The sequence below is a fragment of the Tasmannia lanceolata genome, unplaced genomic scaffold, assembly GCF_043159265.1.
Source record: "Tasmannia lanceolata isolate RefF3 unplaced genomic scaffold, GAP_Taslan_0.1 ptg000012l, whole genome shotgun sequence".
Classification (NCBI taxonomy): Eukaryota; Viridiplantae; Streptophyta; class Magnoliopsida; order Canellales; family Winteraceae; genus Tasmannia; species Tasmannia lanceolata.
The window spans coordinates 25,564,519-25,589,442 of record NW_027518689.1 but is presented as its reverse complement, the minus strand read 5'-3'; the positions used below and the strand labels follow the sequence as shown (position 1 = coordinate 25,589,442).

General features: G+C 40.8%; 3 protein-coding genes across 5 annotated transcripts in view; 1 reads left to right on the top strand and 2 right to left on the bottom strand.

The window, feature by feature from the left end:
• The window catches only part of HAG1 (histone acetyltransferase of the GNAT family 1), a 66,774-nt gene extending 65,322 nt beyond the window's left edge, over positions 1–1,452 (bottom strand). For all 3 annotated transcript variants that reach the window (XR_013254362.1, XM_077391929.1, XM_077391930.1), the window contains exon 1: positions 361–1,452. Coding sequence is in view for 2 of the 3 variants with exons in the window: in XM_077391929.1 (XP_077248044.1) it covers positions 361–924 (564 nt within the window). In the remaining variant the exon portion in view is untranslated. The remainder of the gene's footprint in view (positions 1–360) is intronic.
• A 7,270-nt stretch (positions 1,453–8,722) lies between these two features.
• On the bottom strand, positions 8,723–10,222 carry LOC143888671 (AT-hook motif nuclear-localized protein 28-like). The gene is made up of 2 exons (XM_077393102.1): positions 9,772–10,222; positions 8,723–8,727 (listed from the first exon to the last, which is right to left on the bottom strand). Exons 1-2 carry the CDS (start codon positions 10,220–10,222, stop codon positions 8,723–8,725), a joined length of 456 nt encoding a protein of 151 aa, XP_077249217.1.
• A 4,179-nt stretch (positions 10,223–14,401) lies between these two features.
• On the top strand, positions 14,402–19,067 carry LOC143888670 (uncharacterized). Its single transcript, XM_077393101.1, has 2 exons — positions 14,402–14,958; positions 18,959–19,067. Exons 1-2 carry the CDS (start codon positions 14,402–14,404, stop codon positions 19,065–19,067), a joined length of 666 nt encoding a protein of 221 aa, XP_077249216.1.
• The last annotated feature ends 5,857 nt before the right edge of the window (positions 19,068–24,924 follow it).

Sequence of the window (24,924 nt, the reverse complement as noted above, 5' to 3'; positions counted from 1 at the left end):
TTTTTTTGAAAGAAAATACATGCATACATACTACATAATGGCATCATCCCATCTAGTATTCTGATTCCAAAAAATTCAATGAATCATGAGTCGTTAATGAATTGCAGAATAAATGAACAAAAGCAAGTGAAAATACATGATCTTCCCAATTCAAAGCCAATTTCCTTCACCATTTACTCCAAACAAAAAATAAGACCCAAGAACCCAATGAATAAGAATACAACAGTTGAAAATTTACAAGACCCAAGAACCAAAACACTAAAATTCAATGAATAAGAATACAACAGTCGAAAATTTACAATACCCAAGAACCAAAACACTAAAATCCAATGAATAAGAACACAAAAGTCGAAATTTTACCTCCCTCTTCAAGCTTTCTTCCCTTGCACTATAAGCCCCACTGGTCTGAATATTCTCCGTAAAAATTCCCTTCATCGTATCTTCCTTCACCATGATCCCAATGGAACTCACACCCACAGGTGCCGGTGGGCCCAAAAGGACCGATTGGGCAGGCCCACGTTCCTCCTTGCCAATCTCAGACATACCCAAAGCGTCGATTTTCGAATTCTCCAACTTGGGCTTGGCATTCCTAACATTCACATTGGAATTCTCTAACCTAGCAGTAGTGAAGACTCTCATTGAGTCATTGTCCTCTTCGTCTTCGTCACCGATGACTGCGTCGGAATCGTCATCGGATTCGGAATCGGCACCGCGGGCACTGATGCTCTCGAGGTCATCATTGGAGGTGAGAGCGCCATCTCGGGTGTCGGAAAAGGAGAATGGGAAGGTGGGGCCATGATCGTCGGAGGCGAGCTTTCGCTTGTGGGCAGAGCTACAGACGGAGGCGGAGGCGGAATGGGATGGGGATGGAGATTGTGAGCTGCGGGATCGGGGTGCGATTGAATGGGAAGAGTGGCCTTCCATTTTGTTTAATTAGGGTTTCTACCAACCAAAAAAAATAAAAAAAATAGGGTTTTATAATCAGGTTGCTCTGAAGGATTGGAGAATTAGGGTTTCTACCATCCAAAAATAATTAGGGTTTTATGAACTTGGAAGGATTGGAGAATTAGGGTTTTGGAACTAGGGTTTCTACCATCCAAAAACAAAAGAAAAAGTAGGGTTTTATACTCAGAAATGTGATGGGAGCTTAGAAGGATTGGAGAATTAGGGTTTCTGAATTAGCGTTTCTACCATCCAAAAATAAAAAATTAGGGTTTTATAATCAGAAACTTCGTGAGAGCTCAGAAGGATTGGGGAATTAGGGTTTCTACCATTCGAGAAAAAAAAAATGTAGGGTTTTAGGCTCAGAAATTTCGAGGGATCTTAGAAGGATTGGAGAATTAGGGTTTTGGAACTGGGGTTTCGGCAAAATGTTAAAGAAAAAGATAACTCCAACTCGTTGCCCGCGCGTTTACCCGAAAAAACGTACGTAGTATTTCTTCGTAAGAGCCCGTTTTAATCTCACTAAAACACGTTTTTTAAACATGCCGTCCACGAGAAATTGAAACAACTGATTTGCTAGCGTCCATCGCAAGAGGCATTTCGCAGATGGCCACTCTGACTTGCGATATAGCATCTGTGAAATACCTTTTACGATGGACGCTAGCAAATCCCCTACTTTTAAGAGCCCGCCTAATCCAAATAACTCGTACTGAAATCGGGAAGACCACCTGAATGAAGCTTCCTAACACCATCTCCTAATGGGCATTTTTTGTTAGCAGAAAATCACGTTTTCAAGGGTGTCAACCGATCCACTTCGGATCGGATCCACCAATGTCTCAATCACGATCCATTCAAATCATCTGATTCGGAGCATTCTTCGGATCCTACTTTCCATCTCAGTCAATGATCCAGTTCAAATCCGACCATCCATTGGAGTAATCGGACCGTCTACCGGAGTGTCCCAATAGGTAACTTATGTTGTACACAGTTTAAAAAAGAGGAGGGCAAGTTGCAATGGCGACAACATAGCAGATTAGAGACTTACAGTAAATTGTTAGAGAAGGTAAAGAAGAGGCTGACTCAACACTTGTGACAGATAAATGACAAAATACTAAAAATAGAAAAACTAGATATAGCTTATTTTTACTAAAATACAATTGAAATAATACTTAATGTTTTAAAAAATGAAGAGCATTTTCGTAAAATAATATAATAATATCGGATTTCGGACTGTCCCCGCGGGCTTTTATTTGCTGTCTAGATCTGATTGATAATTTTTTCCGGATCTTATGATTAGGATCCGAAATATGTCCATGGATCCTAGTAGTGTGTCTAGATTCTATCCATTAAACTTCGGATTCAGATTGTCCATCAAACTATCTGAATCCATCTACACCCCTAGGCCAAAGTTGTAAAAATGATTGTGAGCCCTAAACTGATTATCGGACTCGTAACTTATAACCCTATACAATGGGTTTTCACAATCTAAAATGAACAAGGCCTAAAATGTGAGTTCAAACAACAAGGGTCCCCCTCGAATTTTGATCTAGGTCAAACTCTATTTTTTGACTTTTACCTTTATCATAAATCAACGTGGTTGATTTTTTCTCTCTCGGCCCTTTATATGTTAAGGGCGGCCACCATATAATTTCTCCTAAAATGATGAGAAAGCTTCTCGGTACTGTTTCTTGCGTCATCGAGCTATGGTGTCTCACAAGGCACTGCTCAAGGGGAAAAAGAGATAGTAATCTCGTATGGGAGATTGCACCAAGTTAAGAGACATCTGGTAATAACATTTCCTGTTGCTTTACTCATGCCTAATTCTTAAATACAATTCAGTAAGTAATTCCTAAAAAACAGGGCAACCAACTAAGGACTCTTGGACTCATCTAGAACTCATAAAAGAAACCAAAAAAATAAGATATTTATTCTCATCTACATTCCTAACATAAACCGCTTAGCAGCCAACTAAGACTCCTACAAATAAGCAATAGATTCCCTACAAATCTCCCTATCTTCATGACCTTATCCTATTATATCTCAACAACTAATCACCTACTTTCCCTCTCTAAGACTTATTTACACGAAAGGCACATATCAACCCATACGCCTTACAACGGTCTTGTCCTCAAGGCCGAACTGCTCCTCCCGTAATTAAACGCTTTTCATTCTCTTCATCAAATTCAATACCTTCTACCCAAAATAGTTGTTGGAACTTGCATTGATGGCCCGATTGAAAACTTTCATCACAATTGTAATATATCCCACATTCTCTTCGATCTTTTTCTTCTGCTGGTATAAGACGCTTGATGGCCAGGATTGAAGCATCCTTGGTTGTGGTAGTTTAACCATGAGGCAGCATGCTTGGTCGCACCACCTGAAGCCGAATAGCCTCCTCTTCCTTCTTAAGTCATGCTAAGTTGAAAACTTTAGGAAGAGTAGTAGGTTTCATCTTCTGTACACCAACCCTTAACTCGTCCTTGAGACCCCTAATGAAAACCTCAACAAGGTAGGATTCAGATAACCCTTTTATCTTATTGGGTAACACCTGGATTTTTTTTTTATATTCCAAAACTGTGGAAACTTGGCGTAGCTTAGATAATCGACCTGCATAATTTTCGCTATGTGCGGGTCCAAAACAAGGATCCATTACTTTCACCATGTCTTCCTATGTTGCCTCCGGCTTATAATCGGTATACTCATTGGTACCACTAAGTGCGCCACCATCCATATTAAGAGCTGTCACCATTAACCATTGCTCCCTTGGTACCTAATGGTTCCTAAAATAATGCTTTGCCTTGAGGATCCATCCATTTGGATTTTCCCATCAAAGCGAGGGATATCTAATCACATAGACCTTGTTTGGATTCCTCCGTTGGTTCTGAAGGATTGACCGTTGCCCCCCGTCATTCCGCTACCCAAGGTACGCTTCCTTGTGCTTGAGAGCGATCGATCGAGCCTTCCTACTCCCTAGGTGCTGGCTACAACTTATTTAATTTTTCCAGGATCTCATGTAGCATTGCGTTGTTTCGCTCCATCATTTCCTTGAGCACATCGTGAGAGGCTTGGAGTGTCTGCACCCTCTCATTCATGTGGGATATTCTTGTTCCATCAGCCATCAGATCATACGGCTCTGATGCCAAGTTGTTATGTTCAAAAAAGAAATTCCTTAATGAGAAAGCTTCTCAGAATTGTTTCTTGCGTCGTCGAGCTATGGTGTCTGACGAGGCACTGCTCAAGACGAAAGAGAGATAATAATCTTGTATTGAAGATTGCACCAAGTTAAGAGACATTTGGGAATAATATTTTATGCTTCTTTCTTCATGACTAATTCTTAAATACAATTTAGTAAGTAGTTCCTAAAAAATAGTTTAACCTACTACGCACTTGGACTCATCTACAACTTATAAAAAAAACCAAAAAATTAAGAGATTTATTCTCATCTACAGCTCCTAACATAAACCACTCAACATCCAACTAAGACTCCTACAAATCAGCAATATATTCGCTACAAATCTCCCTATCCTCATTACCTTATCCTATTCAATCTCAACAACTAATCACCTACTTTCCCTCTCTAACCCTTATCTACACAAAAGGCATGTATCATTTGAAGATTTCAATAGTAGAGAACCTATTAACAGTGTCGTACTTTTCAAAAGAAAAAAAACCCCATATTCTTGCTCGTTTTAGATTATGACAACAGATTTTAAGTCAAAAATGTATTATTGGTCACAAAATTATGTTTAATTTTGAGTCCAATAATCAGTTTGGGGCTCATAATCAGTTGTAACAAACTAAAACAAACAGGGCTTTACTTTTCATTCATATCTCCATCTATTTTGTTCTCCTACTTCTGTCCTATTCATTGCACCAACTCCTCTCTTTGACATTTTCGCATCACAGCCCTTCGCCCTGTCATCAATAGTAGTGCGTCAATGCCCTCCAATTCAACCTAGAAGAAAGAAGTTTCGACAAAAAAAATCAATAAAAATTAGTATAAAAAACCGAGTTGAATCGACAAATTGGATTAAATCAAAAAGTCGAAAAGATAGACGAAAATTGCGTAGAATTCGATAAAAAATTGGGTTAGATAAAAAACATCAGGTCAAATCGACCAAAATCGAATTTTACCAGCAAAATATAACTAACAAAATTTCAGTTTAAATCTTTAAACCTTGATTTCAATCAGTAAAATTTATGCTTTTTTTTCTAATTTTGACCCAACTTATTCAAATTTATACTGAAATTTATCGATTTAAACCATTTTTGCTGATATAAATTATTTTTATTCCAATTATTTAACTCAATTTTTAGTCAGTTGAAAATGATTTTTTATTGAACATGATTTTTTGGATGGAACGCAATTTCTTCTTTTTATCTCTCTTCTTCCTCTCTTCTTCTTCTTCCTCTTCCTCTTCTTCCTCTATTGACATAGAGACGCAACAAGCGATGGCAATTTTGGTGAACCAAACAAAATAGGAGATGTCAATCATCAAACGATGTGGTGACAAGAGGACGACGGGCAGTCTTTTGAACAGTACGACACCCTTACTAGGTGAATACAATTGAAATCACCCTTTTGCAGTAATTTTAGCTACTTATTGTACCTAGTGAAAAGCCCTTTTTCAAACTGGGAACTTTTTTTTTCAAATATATTGTATGTATTTAATTGTGTATATAAGATTTGTGTAAAGCTAGACTTGCTTAAAAAAGGCAGTTATGTGTGTCATGTGTAAATGGAGTTGAAGAGTTCATCGACTTTGCATTTTCTCGTGCAGGTAGAAGTGGAGAGATTACATGTCCCTATAAGAAGGGATCCTTTGTGTTGTGGGGAAGGTAGAATGATGCTTACAAGCATTTAATATTGTATGGATATATGCCGAATTACACTCATTGGGTTCACTGTAACGTACTGAAGCTTCTTTTTTTTCCTACAAATGCTATTGAGAATTACGAGCATGATGACTGTGATATTGAGGGTATACAGAATCTGTGAAGTTTTATAAGTACTTGAAGAATGCTGAACAAAAATTACACCTAGGTTGCGCAAACGATTTTTCAAATCTTTTGTTCATTACCGAGCTATTTAACTTGAAGTATCATTTATTTTTTAACTTTAATTGTTGATGCGATCTTTCCCTACTGGGGTGTTTTTGTCGACTCAAGAGGTTATCTATGTTCTCAAAAACGGCATCATCCATGGGTTGTCACGATGAAAGGGGATATTGTCCATATAGAAAGGAGATAAGCCAAAAGGGAGGAAGAGTGGGAGTTCCCTAGAAGCTTTTCCTACATACACACACACAGAGAGAGAGAGAGAGAGATGATATCGGAATAAGATCATGACCTATCTCTAGTTATTTTCTTCTTCATTTCAATTTTGGACGTACTTGTTTGAGTTCCCACATAATCCATTGTTTAACCTAGTTTAGATTTAGATCTAGCAGCCCAGATCCTTGGATCTAATCTCATTTCCCCTTACTTTGATTGCATCATCTTCTGTAAATTTCTAATTGAAATTCAAACAAGAACACAGTTATTCTTTGCAGAATTCCAAATGAAAATTCAAGAACTAACAGTCTGGTTCACTATAAAAGCAAATATGTCATATGACCAAAATTCATTTGATCCGTCTTTAGTTTTGAACGAATTTTCATTGAATTTTCTTCAAAAATACCTACCAGAATATCTATCTATCCATCAAGATTTTCTGGTCCACAAGATCTAAAGCTTTACAATTCAAATATATCATGGTGTAGTTATAAATACAAAGTTCCTTGTAGAACATGATATAAGCTCATGGTGTGGGCTTGTTCTCCATATTTTGTATATATTTTTCTTCTCCAATCTTCACTCATTGTATTCCTAAAATCAAAGACATCACTTTCAACGTGGATCTAGCAAAATTCAAGCAGGCCTGATAAGGAATTCAGTTTTCATTACATTTCAATTCTTATGATTCATTAACAGAAACCTGCTAAAAATTCTAGCTCACAGTTTCCTCATGGAGCACAACTCCTACTATTTTCCTTAGACCTTAGAAGATCTATCACTTGCTAAGTGTAGTTATATGTCCTATTACAGATTTAGTCAAGATCTTCCATGAAATTTAAGCAAGAAGTGAGGGTTTATAGCCTATTCTCAAACGTGTTTCACTAGCTTCTGATAGCATCATATATAGCTCTCACTTGGAGCTAGTTCTCCAATTTTCCTTGGAGAATTCGACTCACATTCACTCCATTGACTCTCATAATTCAATAGAAGATTATTCATAAAGAGATGTCTTCCAAATTCAAAGGTTTTGATGGTGGAATCACCTTAACCGAGACTTACACTCAACCAAATTAATTAGAGATTAGTAATCAAGGTCTCTCTTAATTTCTTTTATCTCTTATTGCCATACGAGAATAACCATGCATTTCAATTTCGTTCGACAAGTAATTACAATAAATAAAAAAGAAATAATTCTAGCAAAGAGATTCATTGTTGACCATTTATGCTCCTAACCTTAACCTAAATGTGTAGCCAAATTAATGTGGGTTTCCCATTCTTTAAAGATAAGACTTCTAGTAAATCAAAGCACAGATATAAATTATTCTAAGAATTATAAATATCTTAAATCAAGTAGCTGATATTCTCTCTAACTATGGTATGAAACCCTAAGTCAATTGTAGTGCAATAATGCTTTCTTCTCATAACTCTGTCAATGTTAGTTGGACTCACAATCATATGTGGAATGACGGAACCCCTCTCATGATCGAAAATCATCCCCACCTTCTCACATATAACAGACATATGAGTGTGTTATACTTGTAAAACTAAGATTGCATGCTCAAATCATAAGTATGTGATTGAACAAATTAAACACAAGTAGAGATTGAGCATACATACCTCTGTGCATGACTTTTGATGCATTGGAAAATATGATTTCACAATCCTACGTTGATTCCGATCCTCAGCAAAATGAAGAACAATCTGAGGTGGTCTTCTACCCTCTCCACTTCCTTCTATGTATTCCAATGAGAAGAAACAACAACTTTATGTGTGAGAGAAGGAACCAATCCATATTTATAATAACTCAAAGGGAAACCCTAGAGTCCACCCATTACATACTCTTAATCCTCAAATAAGCCCACATGTATTATTAACCCATTACTATACCCGTCCCAATGTAAACACACATAACTAAGGTGTTCCTGGCTCAAATCATTATTGATCACTAACCGTTTGTGAACCAATTTGGATTGCTCATTACTATAATCAAACATTCTCTACCGTCTGATTTTTTACAAAATCCATAACATGTGTGATGCAAGTCCATTAAAAGTCTTACAATTCTGACTCAACCAAGTTAGCTACACGAGTGAGTAGCTACACTTTTCTATATATAAAGAATCAGTTCTCCGAATGTTATCTATACTATTTGGTTCACTGTCGTGTTCCCGAGAGATAAAATCTCTATTTAATAAAAGGACTTATCTACAACCTAATATTCGAAAGAGAAATTCTTAATTATAAGCGAAACGGATCAAGAGAACTAAAACCATAAATGGATAGACTAATCCACCCATTATTTTTGGCAAGGTGTTTCGTGACAAACATATAACGACTATATTATTAGCAGTGATAATAATGCTTAATAATCTAACTAATAACAAAAAGGGAGATGATACATGCGCCCCCCCTTATAACCTGATTTGAAGTGAAAAGTGGGCAACTTTATGTCAAATCACGTTATAAGGGGTGTGTGCAAGTACTGCAGGGGGTGAAAATATCATCACCCTAATAAAAAATGTAAACAATAACAAAGAAATATTAATAAAAGATCCATGGCTATTTAACGACCAAATACTAAAATTAATTAATTATATCATTTTTGGACAAAATTCCTTCGCGTTCTTTGTTATTCTTAAATCCCGTTAATAATGTCAAGGATGCCACGACTTAAGGAAACAAGGCAATTTTAGAAGGGCCATTTGGGACAGCCCCAACACAAATGTGCCTTCCTACCTTTTCCTCTGACCTTTAGGCTATGTGTTAAGATTGGACTCTCGATCTTAATCGTCCATCACGTAGTAGAGTTCATGGATTAACAATGGATAATAACTTCATTTTTTATCTGAGGATCAAATCCTTCCAATCAACACTGCCATTTGATTAGGGTTTTGATATCATTTTCCAAGGAAATGCTCCATCATGTGAGCCATGGATTGATCAACATAAAAAAGATCAGATTATCAAAATTAAAGATCAGATTATCAAAATTTACTTGGATCAAACGTTCCCAACCATTTAATCAATGGCTGACTCAATACTGGCCTGGAAAGAATTCACTAATGTCCTTACTAGATTACTTGACATTCAAACCAAACCATCTAAAACAAATATCAGTTCGAATCAAAGCATTCTTACTACAAGAAATATAGGTTTTGGCGACGGATTCATTCCATCTCCATAGTGGCTAAAAATTCTTTTTTTTTTCTTTTTTCCCATGAATTTATGGCAACGATCTAGAAATAGATCCATCGCTAAAAGGGTTTTTTTTCCTCATAGTATGCTTCTTGCATGCGTTGTCTACAGTTCTAAGTAATAATCATCTACAATACTAGAAACATTTTATAATAAAACCAGTTTTGATTATATCATAATAAGCCGCATCTCCCTTATTGATTTAACACAAAAGTGATTGGATCATCACATAATAGAAACGAAGAAAGGATCAGGGAGCACCATTGTCTTCATCTTCATCTTCATCATCTTCATCTTCATCATCCATATCATCATCATCATCATTATCTTCCTCCTCCTCATCTTCCTCGTGCGTGCCGTCTGAAAAAGAATCAGAGGTTTCATCTTCGTTGCGGACACGGTCATTGGGGACACGATCATAAATCGGACTATGAAAAAGATCAGCAACGATGATGACAGTGCCTGAAGTGATTAAAGGTCCGGCGACGGTGCCTCCATTAACCCGGCTTCGAACACTGGTGAATGAGATCTTAAAACAATCGTGGATGGAGGATAAGGCTGCAAATGCAGAGAAGAAGGTGGACGTAATGGAGATAATTTCGAAATCGCCTTCATAAGTGATGGTATGATCAACACCGGGGACTCTGACTGTTGGTCGGAAAACTCTAAGTTGTGGCCGGATAGTGACGCTATTGACCCTTCCGGTGCCGGAGAGGACGATGAGCCCGGAAGTGTGGCGTTGGGCGAATTGGACCACGCACTCTATAATGTCATGCCCCGCAGCGATTTCTAGCAGCTCGATCGGCATTGCTCACAGCCAGAAGAGAGATCATAAACCCTAATGAGGAGAAGAACACTATGTGAAGAGAGAGAAAACAAATGGTGAAGCCGAGAGAGAGAGAGAGAGAGAGAGAGAGAGAGAGAGAGAGAGAGAGAGAGAGAGAGAGAGAGAGAGGTGTATTGTGGAGGAGAAGAACACTCTGTGAAGAGAGGAAAGAAAATGGTGAAGCCAATATATAGGGAGAGAAAGAGAGACTTAGGGGCGTGTATCTAGCTGTATTGTGGGAGTAATATATAGTAGTAACGCTCACTGCGCAAGGTGAAATGACGAAAATAACCTCTAAGAATCCCACCACGCTCCTTTTAAAAAAAAAAGAATCCCACCACGCGCGTTTTATTACGTATAATACGATCTCGACGATATATTGAAACAGTGCTCGTATGGGACGTGTACCTTGTCAATAAATGCTTGTATATTTTTAAACACTATACTGATTCTTATATTAATATTATTATGTGATTTTTTTATACTAAAAAGAGGACATGCTATTTTGGGCTTGCGAAAAATCTAGAAGGATTTGTGTGTAGGATTCTGGTTATATATTTGTAATCTAATAGGATTGCGGGCCCACAATCCAATTAAGTGTACACTGTAACGAGCCCTAGGAAATGGTTTTGTGTTTAATAGATTACTAAGAGAGGCAAAAATAACCTATATAGGCTATATAGGCTACTGGGGCAAGCTCATATTGTTTTACATTGTTAAAAGGCTATCACAATTCCCAAAAAGTTCTCATCAGCTAGTTAAAATGTGTAAAACAAGGGAAGTCCCCCCAATTAAAGAGCCGTCAAAGACCACTACCATTTCTAAAAAGCTCTGGCAAGCCAATTAAAAAAGAAAATATATGCTGCATTTGTGCAATTATAACAACATGGTTGTGCTGATAACATTTCCCAACACACATATACACATATACGGATTTGCTAGGGACCATCGCAGAAGGCATTTTGCGGAAGGCATTTCGCGGCTGGGCTGTTGCATGTGAGAGCAGCCACACATGCATAGACTTTGTCGACCATCGCCAAAGGCATTTCGTGGTTGGGCTGTTGCATGTGATAGCAGCCGCACAGGCTCAGATTGTCTTATTCATTTAATTCATATGAGATGGCTGCTTTCACATGCAACAACCCAGCCGCTACGATGGTCCCTAGCAAATCCCCCAACACATCGGATTTGATAGGGACCATCACATAAACCATTTCGTGGCCCATCTGTTACGTGAGAGAGCAGCCACATAGGATGAACTAACTTTTGCCTTACTCATTTAATTCATCCTATGTGGCTGCTCTCTCATGCAACAGCCGGTCTATGAAATGCCTTCTACGATGGTCCCCACCAAATCCTTTGTATTAATTTTCAATTATGTTTAATTATTTTTATAAGTATTTATTCTAACAATTCATAAATGAACTAAATTGTAAATGGGGCCAATTATGAAACTACATTATCATTGTGATTTCTCATGCGCGGAGAAATAGAGCGCAAAAATGGACGTCAAAGTCGCGATATAATATCAAAGATGAAGGGTCATTTTTGGTATTTGAAATTGTAGAAAGTGATATTCGAAGAACACCTCGATGTTGAGAAGTTAACAGAAAAATTAGGAAATCAAACATTGGAGATTTTGCAAAATACACTCGCCAGAGTTATTTATGGCTATCAAGATCATGTTAAATTCTGCGGCCATGTTAGCATATCATCTTTAAGAATGCGACAATTGTACTCATGAGTGTAGAGTTGCATTCATCTTGCTACATAATTTATCACAATTTACTCATGGATTTTTGAAGCAGCCCACACCCATGAGGTTGACAAGTTTGAAGCCCAGATGAACCATCCTAAGCAAGTGAGAAGGTCAGCCCGCATCCAAGCCCAACACAAGGCCCATGTCCAACTTGAATCCATTAAGCATAAAGACCACCATAAACACGCTGATAGAGCTGGAGTCCAGCATTAATGAGTCTGACCATTTTTTGGAGTCCGTTTTTGACCTCTAGATGGACGAATCCGAGACAATGCTTAACTAGGAAGTTGTAGGTCTTTGAATTATCTTTCCAACAGATAATCATGGTCCTAATTTGGCTCAGTGGTTGAAGAGTTATGGCTATTTTGGTAGACTGTGTTCGCTAGCTTTGACTAGATAATGTGTTTAGAGTTCCTAAACTATTAATGATGTATGTGAGTCCCTAAACTAGTTAGTGGACTAGTTTGAACGAATTTTCTCATGTTTTTCTCTATTTAAAGAGTATCAAACATATGTAATGGAGTTAGTTGAATATTTGAATGAAAACTTGCTTAGTGCATTTTTCCTTGAACCTTGAAGAGTTCTTCCTTGAAACCTAGAAGAGTTTCACTCATTCCTTGAAGAGTATGAGATTTTCCCTGTTGTTTGCATCCTTGAAGAGTTGCAACCATCAATCTAGAAGAATTGATGTTACCTATCTTCCTTGGCAACCTAGAAGAGTAGCCATTGAAGTTATCTTTCTCTATTTTGCCCCGCTCTATTTTCAGAAACATGTCTATTCGCATTCATCCACTTTCATCACCATTTCAAGCCCTTTCCAATATTTTTCTGAGCAAACGTTTGTCAGCAAAGTTGTAGATCTTTGTGTCCTTGAAATTTTGGCTTTTTGAATCAAGTCATTCCAACCTATATCGAGGGAGATACGCTCATTTTACCAAACTTGCGCAAATCTATTTTTTTTCTTGAATCCGAATTCTTGAGCATTTGAGTGTGTGTCTGTCACTCACCCGATACTTAGTCCAAGAAGCCTAGGAGAGACTTGCATCATTTTGGTAGCAGAACTTTGGAGGAGAGGACAATGCCTCCAAGACAAGCCCGACGTCGAGGTGGTAGAACAATCCCCTTGGATGAAGAACACACACTTGCTGAAAACTTGTAGCAGCATATGCAACAACAAATCAATGATTTGACTCGAGAAGTTGAACGTCTTCGTGCTGAAGCAAACAATCCTCCACCCCATTCCAGATCCGGAAGAAGTAATGGTGATTCTTCTTCTTCAGAAAGTGTTCAATCTTTGCGACAAGGTAGGTGCCCTCAACCCTACACACAAGGTGTTCGAGAACCGGATTGGGAAAAGAAAATCAAGAGAGACATTCCAGAATTTCTAGGAACTGATTCTCCTGATGAAATCATTGATTGGTTAACACTTGTGAATGGAGTTTTTGATCATAGAAATGTCCCGGAAGAGCGTCGTGTTTGCATCATTGCCATGCGATTCCGAGGCAAGGCCATAGCTTGGTCGAGACGTGAGAAGCAAACCCGCCACTCCGTCGGTAAGGATCCTATCAGTCGATGGAGAAATATGGAGGACAAGATCCGCAAGTACTTCCTTTCCAAAGGTTATAAAAGAGATTTGTACCAACGGTACCAAAATTTGAGGCAAGGTACGCAATCGGTGGAACAATACACCAATGAATTCAATGAGTAGGTAATTCGCAAGAGATGCTCGTGAACAAGTATTTGGGAGGCCTTCAACTTCATATCCAAGACACCCTTGATGTTCTTGACATCTGGGATTTGGGAGATGCACACCAAAGAGCTCTCAAGGTGGAGCGTTCGCGCTCTCGAAAGCAACAATCCACATCCTTCACAAATCGACCAGTTCAAGGTGCGGTTGGCACCACCAAAGCCGGAAACACAAGTGCACACACCAATAGCATCAACAAAGCCTCTGCCCCGCCCAAGGGTTCTAATCAACCCTCTCCTACCTGTCAAAGTTCTAGAACCGGTATGCGTTGTTATTCAAGTGGTAAGATAGGACATTGTGCTAGCAATTGTTGGAAGCGACAAGCGGGTAAAGCATTACTTGTGGAAAATGAATCTGATGATCCGGGTGAGGAAGACACTGATATTGACCCAAAGGATGATGAGAGTAACTTGGAGGATGAGCAAGTGCTTAATGCCGATACCAGTGAGTTCCTTATGATGCGGAAAATTTTCTAACTCCAAAACAAGAAGCTGAAAATCGTTGGTTGCGCAACAACATTTTTCACTCGGCATGCACCGTTTCTGGAAAGGTATGTCGATTAATTATTGATTTCGGATGTTGAGAAAATATAATTTCTGAGGCGGCGGCAAGCAAACTGAAATTGGAGTTGAAAGAACATCCAACCCCTTACAAGATGTCTTGGTTAAAGCGAGGTATGGAGGTAACCGTTTCCAAATGTTGTCTTGTCAATCTTTCTATTGCTTCCATTTACTTTGACAAGATATGGTGTGATGTTATACCTATGGATTGTAGTCATATCATCCTTGGCCGTCCATGGCAATTTGATAAGAAAACAATTCATGACGGATATCGCAACACTTACTCTTTTGACTATGGAGGAAAGAAGATTACTTTAGCACCTAGTAAAGAGCCAATTCAAACTCCTTTGGTTGAAAACTCCCCATCCTCTAATTTTCTTGTGATGAAAGATGTCAAGAGTGCTATGGAAGGGGTTAGTGTTATATACATCTTACTTAACAAGTCCGATATTGGAGAAGTGGTTGCACCAATCATTCCGAACCAAGTCAAGCCTCTTTTGGAAGAATTTAAAGATATATTTCCATTAGACCTTTCCTCTGGCCTTCCCCCCATGAGAGGCATTCAGCATCAAATTGACTTGCTGCCCGGTGCATCTTTACCCAACCTAGCTCACTATCGGATGAGTCCAGTGGAGCATGAAGAACTACAACGGCAAATCATGGAACTATTGAACAAAGGTTTCATAAGGGAGAGCCTCAGCCCATGTGCCGTTCTAGCCCTTTTGGTGCCGAAGAAAAATGGCACTTGTGGACCCCGATCCGAGAGGGGCGGGGGGACGTGCCCCCACGCGAGTCTCGGGATCATCCACGTAAAGGAGAGCCCCACCAAGGAACTCTCGAAAGAGTGCCCCTCACAGCATGAGCGGCGATGTGAAGTGAGATACCTCTCGATTCGGGGACTAGCCCGGATTCAAGACGCACCTTGAGCAAAGAAAGAGTCGCCATCCAAGGAAGTGGGCCCTGGATCCCATGCTGTGCTCTGTCGCAACAGATAACCAGAGATATAAAATAGGGTTCGTGCCTGATGACGAATGGGGAAGGGATTAGGCGCCCCCAATTCGCCCAAGTGCTAGCACCTGGTCTCTTATGCCATTTATTATTAATTTTGAAGAGTTTTGGGAGAAAATCATGCGAAATGGGAACAAATATCCCCGAGATAACGTCTAGCTAATCATGCATGTCTCGGAGATGAATAAGAAGCACACACAAAAAGAAATGAAAGATATGTCGCCTAAGAATAGCTAGATTATGTGTGACATGCCTAATTGGTGTCTAAGTTCTGGTGGGCAAACACATGCATGCTACAGCTAAAGGTATAGGATCTGTACATGAAAGTAAGAAAACACAGCAACACACACAACACAACACGACTCCACACGCGACTCGACACTAACTCGGACCAGGATGGCCATCCATCCTAGCTGCACTACGTATCCCGGCCTCGGGAAGAATCAGAGTCAACGTAGTTCGGCGACCTATGCTAAACTATAATGCCTAACCCTCTAGGACCGCTATCCTAGACTCGATTAACTAGACCTGACTAGTTTTTAAAGCTTCTTGCGATTGCTTAAGTTCAAGTGGATTGTAATTTTTAGGACTCCCTGTATGCCCTAACTAATGCCAGTGAACCCTACACCCTAGGTGTGACTAGGCTGTGTGTCCTAAGGAAAACCGTGGGCTATCTAAGCGCGTTCTAGTCTAGCCATCGGCTCGACTAAGTGTCTAACCGACCACGACCTGAGGCCTCCTAACTCTAGGGACACTCACACGACCGGACATGACAAAGCAACACAATCAGGACAGACTCCCCACTCTACGACACCCCCAAACGCCTAGGACTGACTCCTAACTCTATGGGAGGATCTTTTGAAAATTGTTGATAAAGTTATTTTGAAGAATTTTTGTAGTTTTGGAAGGTTTTGAAGTTGTGAAAGTTATGAAGTTGTGGGAAATATTTGCAAAATGGTGACTGCACTCAGGGTGCCAGCAGCACGCCTGAGCTGCCTACGTACCCCTCAGCTAGGGATCAAGCCATCCGTAGTTCGGACCTGACTACTCCTAATGACTCGAGATTTTTGAGATTTTTGATTTTTAGTTGCTTTTGAAGTGTTTTTTGAATTTTTGACACAAGAGGACAAAATCCTATCACCATAAGGGTAGGATAGACTCCTGATGTCCCGCAAAGGTTGGACAGCATCCTATGCTTTGCGGGGGAATTGGACAGAATCACGACTCTGCAAGGGTTGGACAGCATCCTATACATTGCAGGAGCGGATGAAAATCACATGACTTGATGAGGGGATGGACAGAATCCTAACCCCTATGATGATAGGACAGACCCCTAAAAGACTGAAGGACTGACTCCTATGCTGAAGACTGACTCTGAAAGATGGAAGGACGGAATCCTAAATTTTATGAAGGGATATGACAGAATCCTAAACTCTACAGGGGTAGGACAGACACCTAAACCCTAGGATGGTAAAACCGACTCCTAAACTCTCTAGGACTGACTCTAAAGAGGAAGAAATCCCTTAACCTGCGAAGACTCTAAGGCAGGAAGGGAAGGGGTTGGCTCAAGATACGTTCCGTCATAGCCTAATCGACGGAAACTTCTTGGAATCAGCTAAATTCTAAGACTCGAAGAAAGAAACGGAACACTCTGGGGGATAATGCTAGAAGCCGGGTAAATCTTAAAGAATGATTAATGCCTCGGCATAGGGCAATAGGAATCAGAGTTATAGATGAAGGTCAAAGAGATCCTAAGACAAGGAGATGCCAATGCAAGGATGAAATGAAGAATATTTTACCTATCCTGACTGTTTAGTTACCTGAGGGATGCTCTAATCAGTTATAACATTTCCATCACTCCACTGAGCATTTGCCAAATAATTGGAAAAGATCAATTAAGTGCCAATGCAACAAGTCAGTTCATGCAAATTTCAGTATCATGGCAGTTGCTATTTTTGATACCACAGTTATCACATGCACCTTTGAATTCATATCATTAAGCGACCATAAGGCTGCGCTATGGACCTAATCAGGGTACCAGCCCCTTTGAAATCACTTTCTCAGGAGACAGTTACCCAAAAGCCTAGTAATTCTACACAATCTTTCAGGTACACGAATATGCAATTTGTACAACAGATAAGCCAATGCTAACCTATAAGGGAATAAGGACGTGATAAAATAGATGAAATTGCAGGAGTAATGTTAAATCTAAACGAAGAAAACTAGCATTATAACTCCATACAAAACCTTTTTCAAAGGCTGGCCTTATCACAAAATCCATTTCTAAGAATATTCACTCATCCTTATCTAATCTCTCTCATGGCATATTTATTAGAACCAAAACCAAAGCAAGCAAGCCAAACCAATCATCACAGGTGCAATGCAATATTAGAAAGACAAAAAGAATAAAATAAATAAATAAATAAACATAAAAATAAATAAATGGATGAGATATTTGAAATACCTGAGCGAAGAGCAGATGGCGGACAACGAAATGGGGAGATAAGGCCTCGGTGGATGAGACGGGGTTGATCGGAGAATGTCCGGGAAGTGGGGCTCGAGCTCCCCTGAGCGAAGAGCAGATGGCGGACAACGAAATGGGGAGATAGGGCCTCGGTGGATGAGACGGGGTTGATCAGAGAGTGTCCGGAAAGTGGGGCTCGAGCTCCCCTGAGCGAAGAGCAGATGGCGGACAACGAAAAGGGGAGATAGGGCCTTGGTGGATGAGACGGGGTTGATCAGAGAGTGTCCGGAAAGTGGGGCTCGAGCTCCCCTGAGCGAAGAATGTTTTTTTTTTTTTTATATTAATATATATATATATATATTATATATATATAAAAACAAAAGAAAACCGACGAGCCTCTCCTCTCCCTCTCTCTCTCTCTCTTTCTCTCTCTGTTTTCCTTTTTTTTTTTTTTTTTGAAAATGGGAGGTAGTGGTGGTGGAGGGGAGGATCGGCCGGCCGGAGGTGGCACGGCGGTTGGTGGTGGCGCGGTGGGGCTCGAACTCCCTTCCTCTCTCTCTCTCTCTCTCTCTCTCTCTCTCTCTCTCTCTGCTGCCGTGACCTCCCCCCTTTTTTCTTTGTTTTTGGGGGGGGGTGGAGGAGTTGCAGAGGAGGCGGCTTGTGGTGGTGGAGGGTGGAGAAGGTGGAGATGGAGGAGAAAATGGGGGTGGTGGCCGACGGTGGTGGGGGAGAGAATGGCGGTAATGGAGGGGTTTGAAGGTGGGTTCTCGAAGTGGGTTTTGATTTTCGGAGGTGGGGAAATGGGTTTCGGGTTTCGGGTTTGAGGAGGGTGAAGGTGGAGGACGGTGGGGGGGTTTTCGAAGGGTTGGGTGGCGGTGGAGCTAGAGGTGGAGGACGGTGGTGGATTTTGGGTTTTTTTTTTTTTCTTTTTGAAATGGGTTTCGGTTTTGTTGGGGTATAGAGGAAGGGGTTTTGGGTTTTGGGTTTGGAGGGAGGTGAGGGTGGAGACGGGAGGGATTTTCGAAGGGTCGGATGGCGGTGGAGCTGGAGGTGGAGGATGGTGGAGGTGGGTTTTGAAGAAAACAGCAGAGGTGGTGGTGGGTGGGGTTCGGTGGTGGCGGTTTGTTGCAGAGAATGGGTTTGCGGTTTGGGGTGGTTTGTGGTGGTGGTGATGTTGCAGAGGTGGTTCCGGTGGGAAGGTGGTGGCTGTGGAGGAGGTGGTGGTTGTGGGGGAGGCTCGGCCGGAGGTGGAAGAAGGTGGTGGTCTCGGTGGTTTCGACGGAAAATGAAAAATGGGTTTTGAGGGGAAGTGGCCAAGGATGGGTGGCTGTGGAAGGAGCTTGGCCGGAGGAGTGGGGTTGAGCTTGCCGGATTCCGGCAAGCTTACCGGAGAAGGTGGAGATAGGTGGTTAGGGGTGGATTGGAGACGGAGATGACAGAAAAATGGGTTTGATGTGGTGGTTCGGTCGGACTCCGGAGGCTTGCCGGAGAAGGTGGGTTTGGTGGATGTGGGTTTGCAGGTTTTTAAAAAAAAAATGATGGTGGGTATTGGCTGGCTGAGAGGGTAGTGGTGATGGCTCGTGGTGGTTGGCAGAGGGTGGGAGAGGAGGTGAAAGGGGTTGCTGCTGGTGTTGGCAGAGAAGGTTGAGGGTGGTGGTGGTACCAGGCTAGGAAGAGGAGGAAGATGGGAGGTTGTAGGCTTGCCGGATTCCGGCAAACTCGCCGGAGAAGAAGGTGGCGGCTGTGGTGGGTTTGGGCAGGAGTTTTGCCGGATTTCGGCCGGAGGAAGAGGGAGGTGGTGGTGGTAGAAAGGAGGAGGAAGATGGAGGGGTTGATGGTGGTTTTTTTGGATGTCTTTCTTTTCCTTCTCTGTATATTTTCAAACGAGAATGGGCTTCTCCTCCCTTCTCTTTTTTTTTTTGCTTTTTTTTTATAACTAGGTTAGTGACCTAGCTCTAATCCTCACCACCCATCTCCTTTGATGGCCTAGATCACTTCTCTTGGGGCAAAAATTTGAAACCCTAAACATGCCTTCCATCATGGCCCTACACTTGTCCATCTTTTGATCTTAGGGTCCTTGCTCATTGCTTGTAGGGGAAGCAATGAGCACACCCAAGAATACCCTTAAAGATGGGTTGATTTCCCTTTTGCCCAAACCCCTATTTTGGAGAATGACATGCTTGCCCCCCCCCCCCTTTTTGCTCTAGACAGCCCCATCTAGTGTATTTCAGCTACTCTATCTTTACAGGGGGGGACTCGGGTAGAAACAGGGGGCGGAATAAAAATCTTTACCATTTTTTTTTTTTCTTTTTTTTTTTGATTTGCCTATGGTAAGCCAGTATTGGCACACCCGTGCCCTGCTAATTCATACTCCCTTTTATATTTCTTTAAGCTACGCCCGGCTCGAGCTCGAGACACGGGTTGGGATGCGACCTGGGTTGATTCATGAAATTTAGGTTAATATTTTCAACTGCCAATCGGATTAGGCTCAGATTAATTCCATTCATTTTCCACCTGACCACGGGATTTCATTCGAATACACGGCTTTAGAGCCCTGTCAAAATGGGGTGTCTACAGCACTTGGAGAATGTGTGTTGATAGTAGAGCCACAAACAAAATCACCATCAAATACCGCTTTTCGATCCCTCGTCTTGATGATCTCTTGGACCAACTTTCCGGTGCCACCATCTTCTCAAAGTTAGACTTAAAGAGTGGATATCATCAAATTCGAATCAAGCCTGGAGATGAATGGAAGACGGCGTTCAAGACCAAAGATGGACTATTTGAGTGGCTAGTCACGCCATTTGGATTGTCTAATGCACCTTCCACCTTCATGAGGTTCATGACACAGGTTCTAAAGCCGTATCTTGGACGTTTTGTGGTTGTTTATTTTGATGATATTTTGATTTTTAGTAAGACTACTAATGAGCACTTGCATCACCTTCAACATGTGTTACGCTTGCTAAGGCAAGCACGCTTATTTGCAGCCCCTGAAAAGTGTTACTTCATGGTGCCATAAATCCTATTCCTTGGATTTAACATTTCAAGAGAAGGGATTTCAGTTGTTGATGCCAAGATCAAGGTGATCCAAGAATGGCCAACCCCAATAAACGTGTATGAAGTTCAAAGTTTCCATGGCCTAGCTTCATTCTACCGACGATTCATTGCACACTTCAGTTCTATTGCTGCCCCACTCACTTCTTGTATGAAGAAAGGTGTTTTTGAGTGGACCATTGAAGCCCAAAGAACTTTGAACAACTCAAGGAAAAGTTATGTACAGCCCCGGTCCTTGCGCTTCCCAACTTCGATCTCATTTTTGAGGTTCATTGTGATGCATCCGGAACCGGCATAGTAGGAGTTCTAAGCCAAGGAAGACGTCCCATTGCATTCTTCAGTGAGAAGTTGAATGGTGCCAAACTCAAATATAGTACCTATGATTTGGATTTTATGCCTTGTTTCGGACACTTGAGCATTGGAGGCAATACCGAATTTATTTTGTACACTGACCATGAAGCATTGAAGTACATTTCAGGTCAACAAAAGCTAAATTCTAGGCGTGCAAAATGGGCGGAATATCTTCAAGATTTCACCTACAACATCAAGCACAAGGCGGGTGTACAAAATCAGGTTGCCGATGCTCTCAGCCGAAAGAAAAGCTTCCTCAATACCATGCGCACTACTATGCTCGGCTTTGACTCATTCCAACAGCTAACATGGAGGATGAATACTTCTCCAAACTCATATCATATGCTCAAGATGAGAAGCTTGTTGATTTCACCTTATGTGATGGTTTTCTAAGGAAATCGCTTATGTGTACCAGATTGCTCTCTTCGGCAAAAGGTGATTAGTGAGATACATAATGAAGGTCATTTCAGTCGTGACAAAACTCTCCAACTTGTTTCAACAAAGTACTTTTGGTCACATCAGAAACGGGATGTACATCGTTATGTTATGAGATGCCGAAATTGCCAAATTGGTAAGGGACAAACTACAAATGCCGGTCTCTATTTGCCTTTACCTATACCACATGCACCATGGGAGGATATATCCATGGATTTTGTCCTTGGATTGCCACGGACACACCGAGGAATGGATTCCATATTTGTGGTTGTTGATAGATTTTCCAAAATGGCACATTTCATACCTTGCCGAAAGACTATGGATGCCTCGCGCATTGCTATCTTATTTTTCAAAGAAATCTTCAGAATGCATGAAGTACCAAATACCATCACTTCAGACCGAGACACGAAGTTCCTTAGTCACTTTTGGCGTCAATTATGGAAGAGTATTGGGACCACACTGCAGTATAGCACTGTGTTCCACCCTCAAACTGATGGGCAAACCGAAGTTGTAAACCGATCATTGGGAAATTTGTTGAGAACCTTGATTGATGACAATCCCCGTTCTTGGGAAGACCGCCTATCACTTGAGAATTTTCTTACAACAGTTCGGTGAACCGTTCTACAGGTTGCAGCTCTTTCTTGGTTATCTATGGGCGACAACCCAAGTCAGCACTAGATCTTGCACCTATTCCATTTGCTGAAAAGCCCATTGCCCAAGTTGAAGATTTTGTATCTCAAATGAAGCTTATACATGAAGATGATCATCGTAAGCTGGAAAGTAAATCTGAGACCTATAAGAAGGCTGTTGATAAGTGGCGTCGTGAAGTCATATTTGAACCCAGAGATTTTGTTTTGGCTTACTTGCCACCAGAACGTCACCCCATTGGAAGCCACAACAAGCTTAGTGATAGAAAGCTTGGTCCACTTGAAGTACTTGAACGCATCAATCCGAATGCGTATCGTCTCAAGCTTCCTTCCCATATGAAGATACATGATGTGTTTAACGTCTGCCATTTGACACCTTATATGGGAGATTCCACTTATGATGATACCTCGAATTCAGAGACGAATTCTTTCAAACAATGGGGGAATGATGCAGCCCACACCCATGAGATTGACAAGTTTGAAGCCCAGATGAACCATCCTAAGCAAGTGAGAAGGTCAGCCAGCATCCAAGCCCAACACAAGGCCCATGTCCAAATTGAATCCATTAAGCATAAACACCACCATACACATGCTGATCGAGCTGGAGTCCCGCATTAATGAGTCTGACCACTTTGTGGAGTCCATTTTTGGACCTCTAGATGGATGAATCAGAGACAATTCTTAACTAGGAAGTTGTAGGTCTTTGAATTATCTTTCCAACAAATATTCATGGTCCTAATTTGGCTCAGTGGTTGAAGAGTTATGGCTATTTTGGTAGACTGTATTTGCTAGCTTTGACTAGTTAATGTGTTTAGAGTTCCAAAACTATTAATGATGTATGTGAGTCCCTAAACTAGTTAGTGGACTAGTTTGAACGAATTTTCTCATGTATTTCTCTATTTAAAGAGTATCAAACATATGTAATGGAGTTAGTTGAATATTTGAATGAAAATTTGCTTAGTACATTTTTCCTTGAACCTTGAAGAGTTCTCCCTTGAAACCTAGAAGAGTTTCACTTCTTCCTTGAAGAGTAGGAGCTTTCCCCTATTGTTTGCATCCTTGAAGAGTTGCAACCATCAATCTAGAAGAATTGGTGTTACCTATCTTCCTTGGCAACCTAGAAGAGTAGTCATTAAAGTTATCTTTCTCTATTTTGCCCCGCTCTATTTCCAGAAATCTGTCCATTCGCATTCATCCACTTCCATCACCATTTCAAGCCCTTTGCAGTATTTTTCTGAGCAAACGTTTGTCAGTAAAGTTGTAGATCTTTGAGTCCTTGAAATTTTGGCTTTTGAATCAAGTCATTCTGACCTATATCAAGGGAGATACGCTCATTTTACCGAACTTGCGCAAATCTGTTTTTTTTCTTGAATCCGAATTCTTGAGCATTTTAGTGTGTGTCGGTCACTCTCCCGATCCTTAGTCCAAGAAGCCTAGGAGAGACTTGCATCAATTTTAATCACAGTTTTTTAAACCTAGAAAAAAGAGAGAGCGGTCCGTCAAATAATATATATAATGAAAAACACATATGAGGATTAATCATCTTACATCTATAGCAACACAAGGGAAAACCCCATAAAGTCACACTATACAATCTAACTTAGAGACCTAAAAATAGAAGAACAAAAGAAAGCCCTAACTAGGCGAAGAATGAATATTGGGGAGAACCAATGCGTCATGTCTTGCTACTCCTCTTGCCTTTTGAGGAAACTCCATCGAAGACCTATAGGCGAGGTTTGGTTTGGATGAAAAAGAAAGCCCTAACTAGCCGAAGAAAGAATGTTATGGAGAACCAATGCATCATCTCTTGCTACTCCTCTTGCCTTTTGAGGTTTAATTAACATAATTAATTAATCTAGACTATAGGATATTGGGCAAAAGCAAGATTGAAAAGAAAACAATTAAAGGTCTATACGATTTTTGTTTCTGCTACGCATAGTGATCTTGTCGGAAGTGGATAGCATTCCTTCAAGTAGACCCTAAGCAAGAAGAGCGGGTACAACAATAAGGATTGCGCACTGAACAGTATCACACTAGAATAGCTTGTGGATAAGAGTTAGTAAGGCTATTCTACTAGACAAGACCCTTTACATATCCTTAGATCTGAGGGGTCATATTGGTCACTGGGCCTAGCCTTGATTCTTGGCCTATCTAACTGTGGTCCTTCTAGGGGTCACCAAAGGGTAGTAGTGGAGTTTTGGAAACCCACGAGGCTGATAGGGATACCCGACATGGAATTCTCTGCCCTAATTACAGGAATATCATCTATAGTTTCGGTCAGAGCAGTAGGCCTATAAAGATAGCTTAGCCGAGCAGATTTGGTAAATGGTTTATCAAATGTTTCATTAAAACCTGTTTTTGAAATGATTTTGTAAATGCATTTGCGAGCCCTTACTGCTTAACTAGAAGGTATACCACGAGTGGGTCCCGGGGGTACTAGTTGTCCAGCCCCCGTAGGACCCAACTCAGTAGATAAAGAATGGAGAAAGGACTTGCACATATTAGATGTGCTTACGGGTATGATGATTTGACAGTCATCTTCAGGGTTACGTCTTGATGGAGGCCACTGATCTAATGCGATTGTAGTTAATGACTACCGAGCAAAATTACAATGGGGCCCATTTTTGGGTTCTGCAGGATCGACTGTCTGATCCCTGCA

Excerpts from the sequence above, each read along its gene's own strand:
- LOC143888671 (XM_077393102.1), bottom strand. The coding sequence starts at position 10,222 with ATGCCGATCGAGCTGCTAGAAATCGCTGCGGGGCATGACATTATAGAG.
- LOC143888670 (XM_077393101.1), top strand. The coding sequence starts at position 14,402 with ATGTCTTGGTTAAAGCGAGGTATGGAGGTAACCGTTTCCAAATGTTGT. Across the intron at positions 14,959-18,958 it reads GAGCATGAAGAACTACAACG|AGGTGGTTCCGGTGGGAAGG; the intron begins GCAAATCATGGA and ends GTGATGTTGCAG.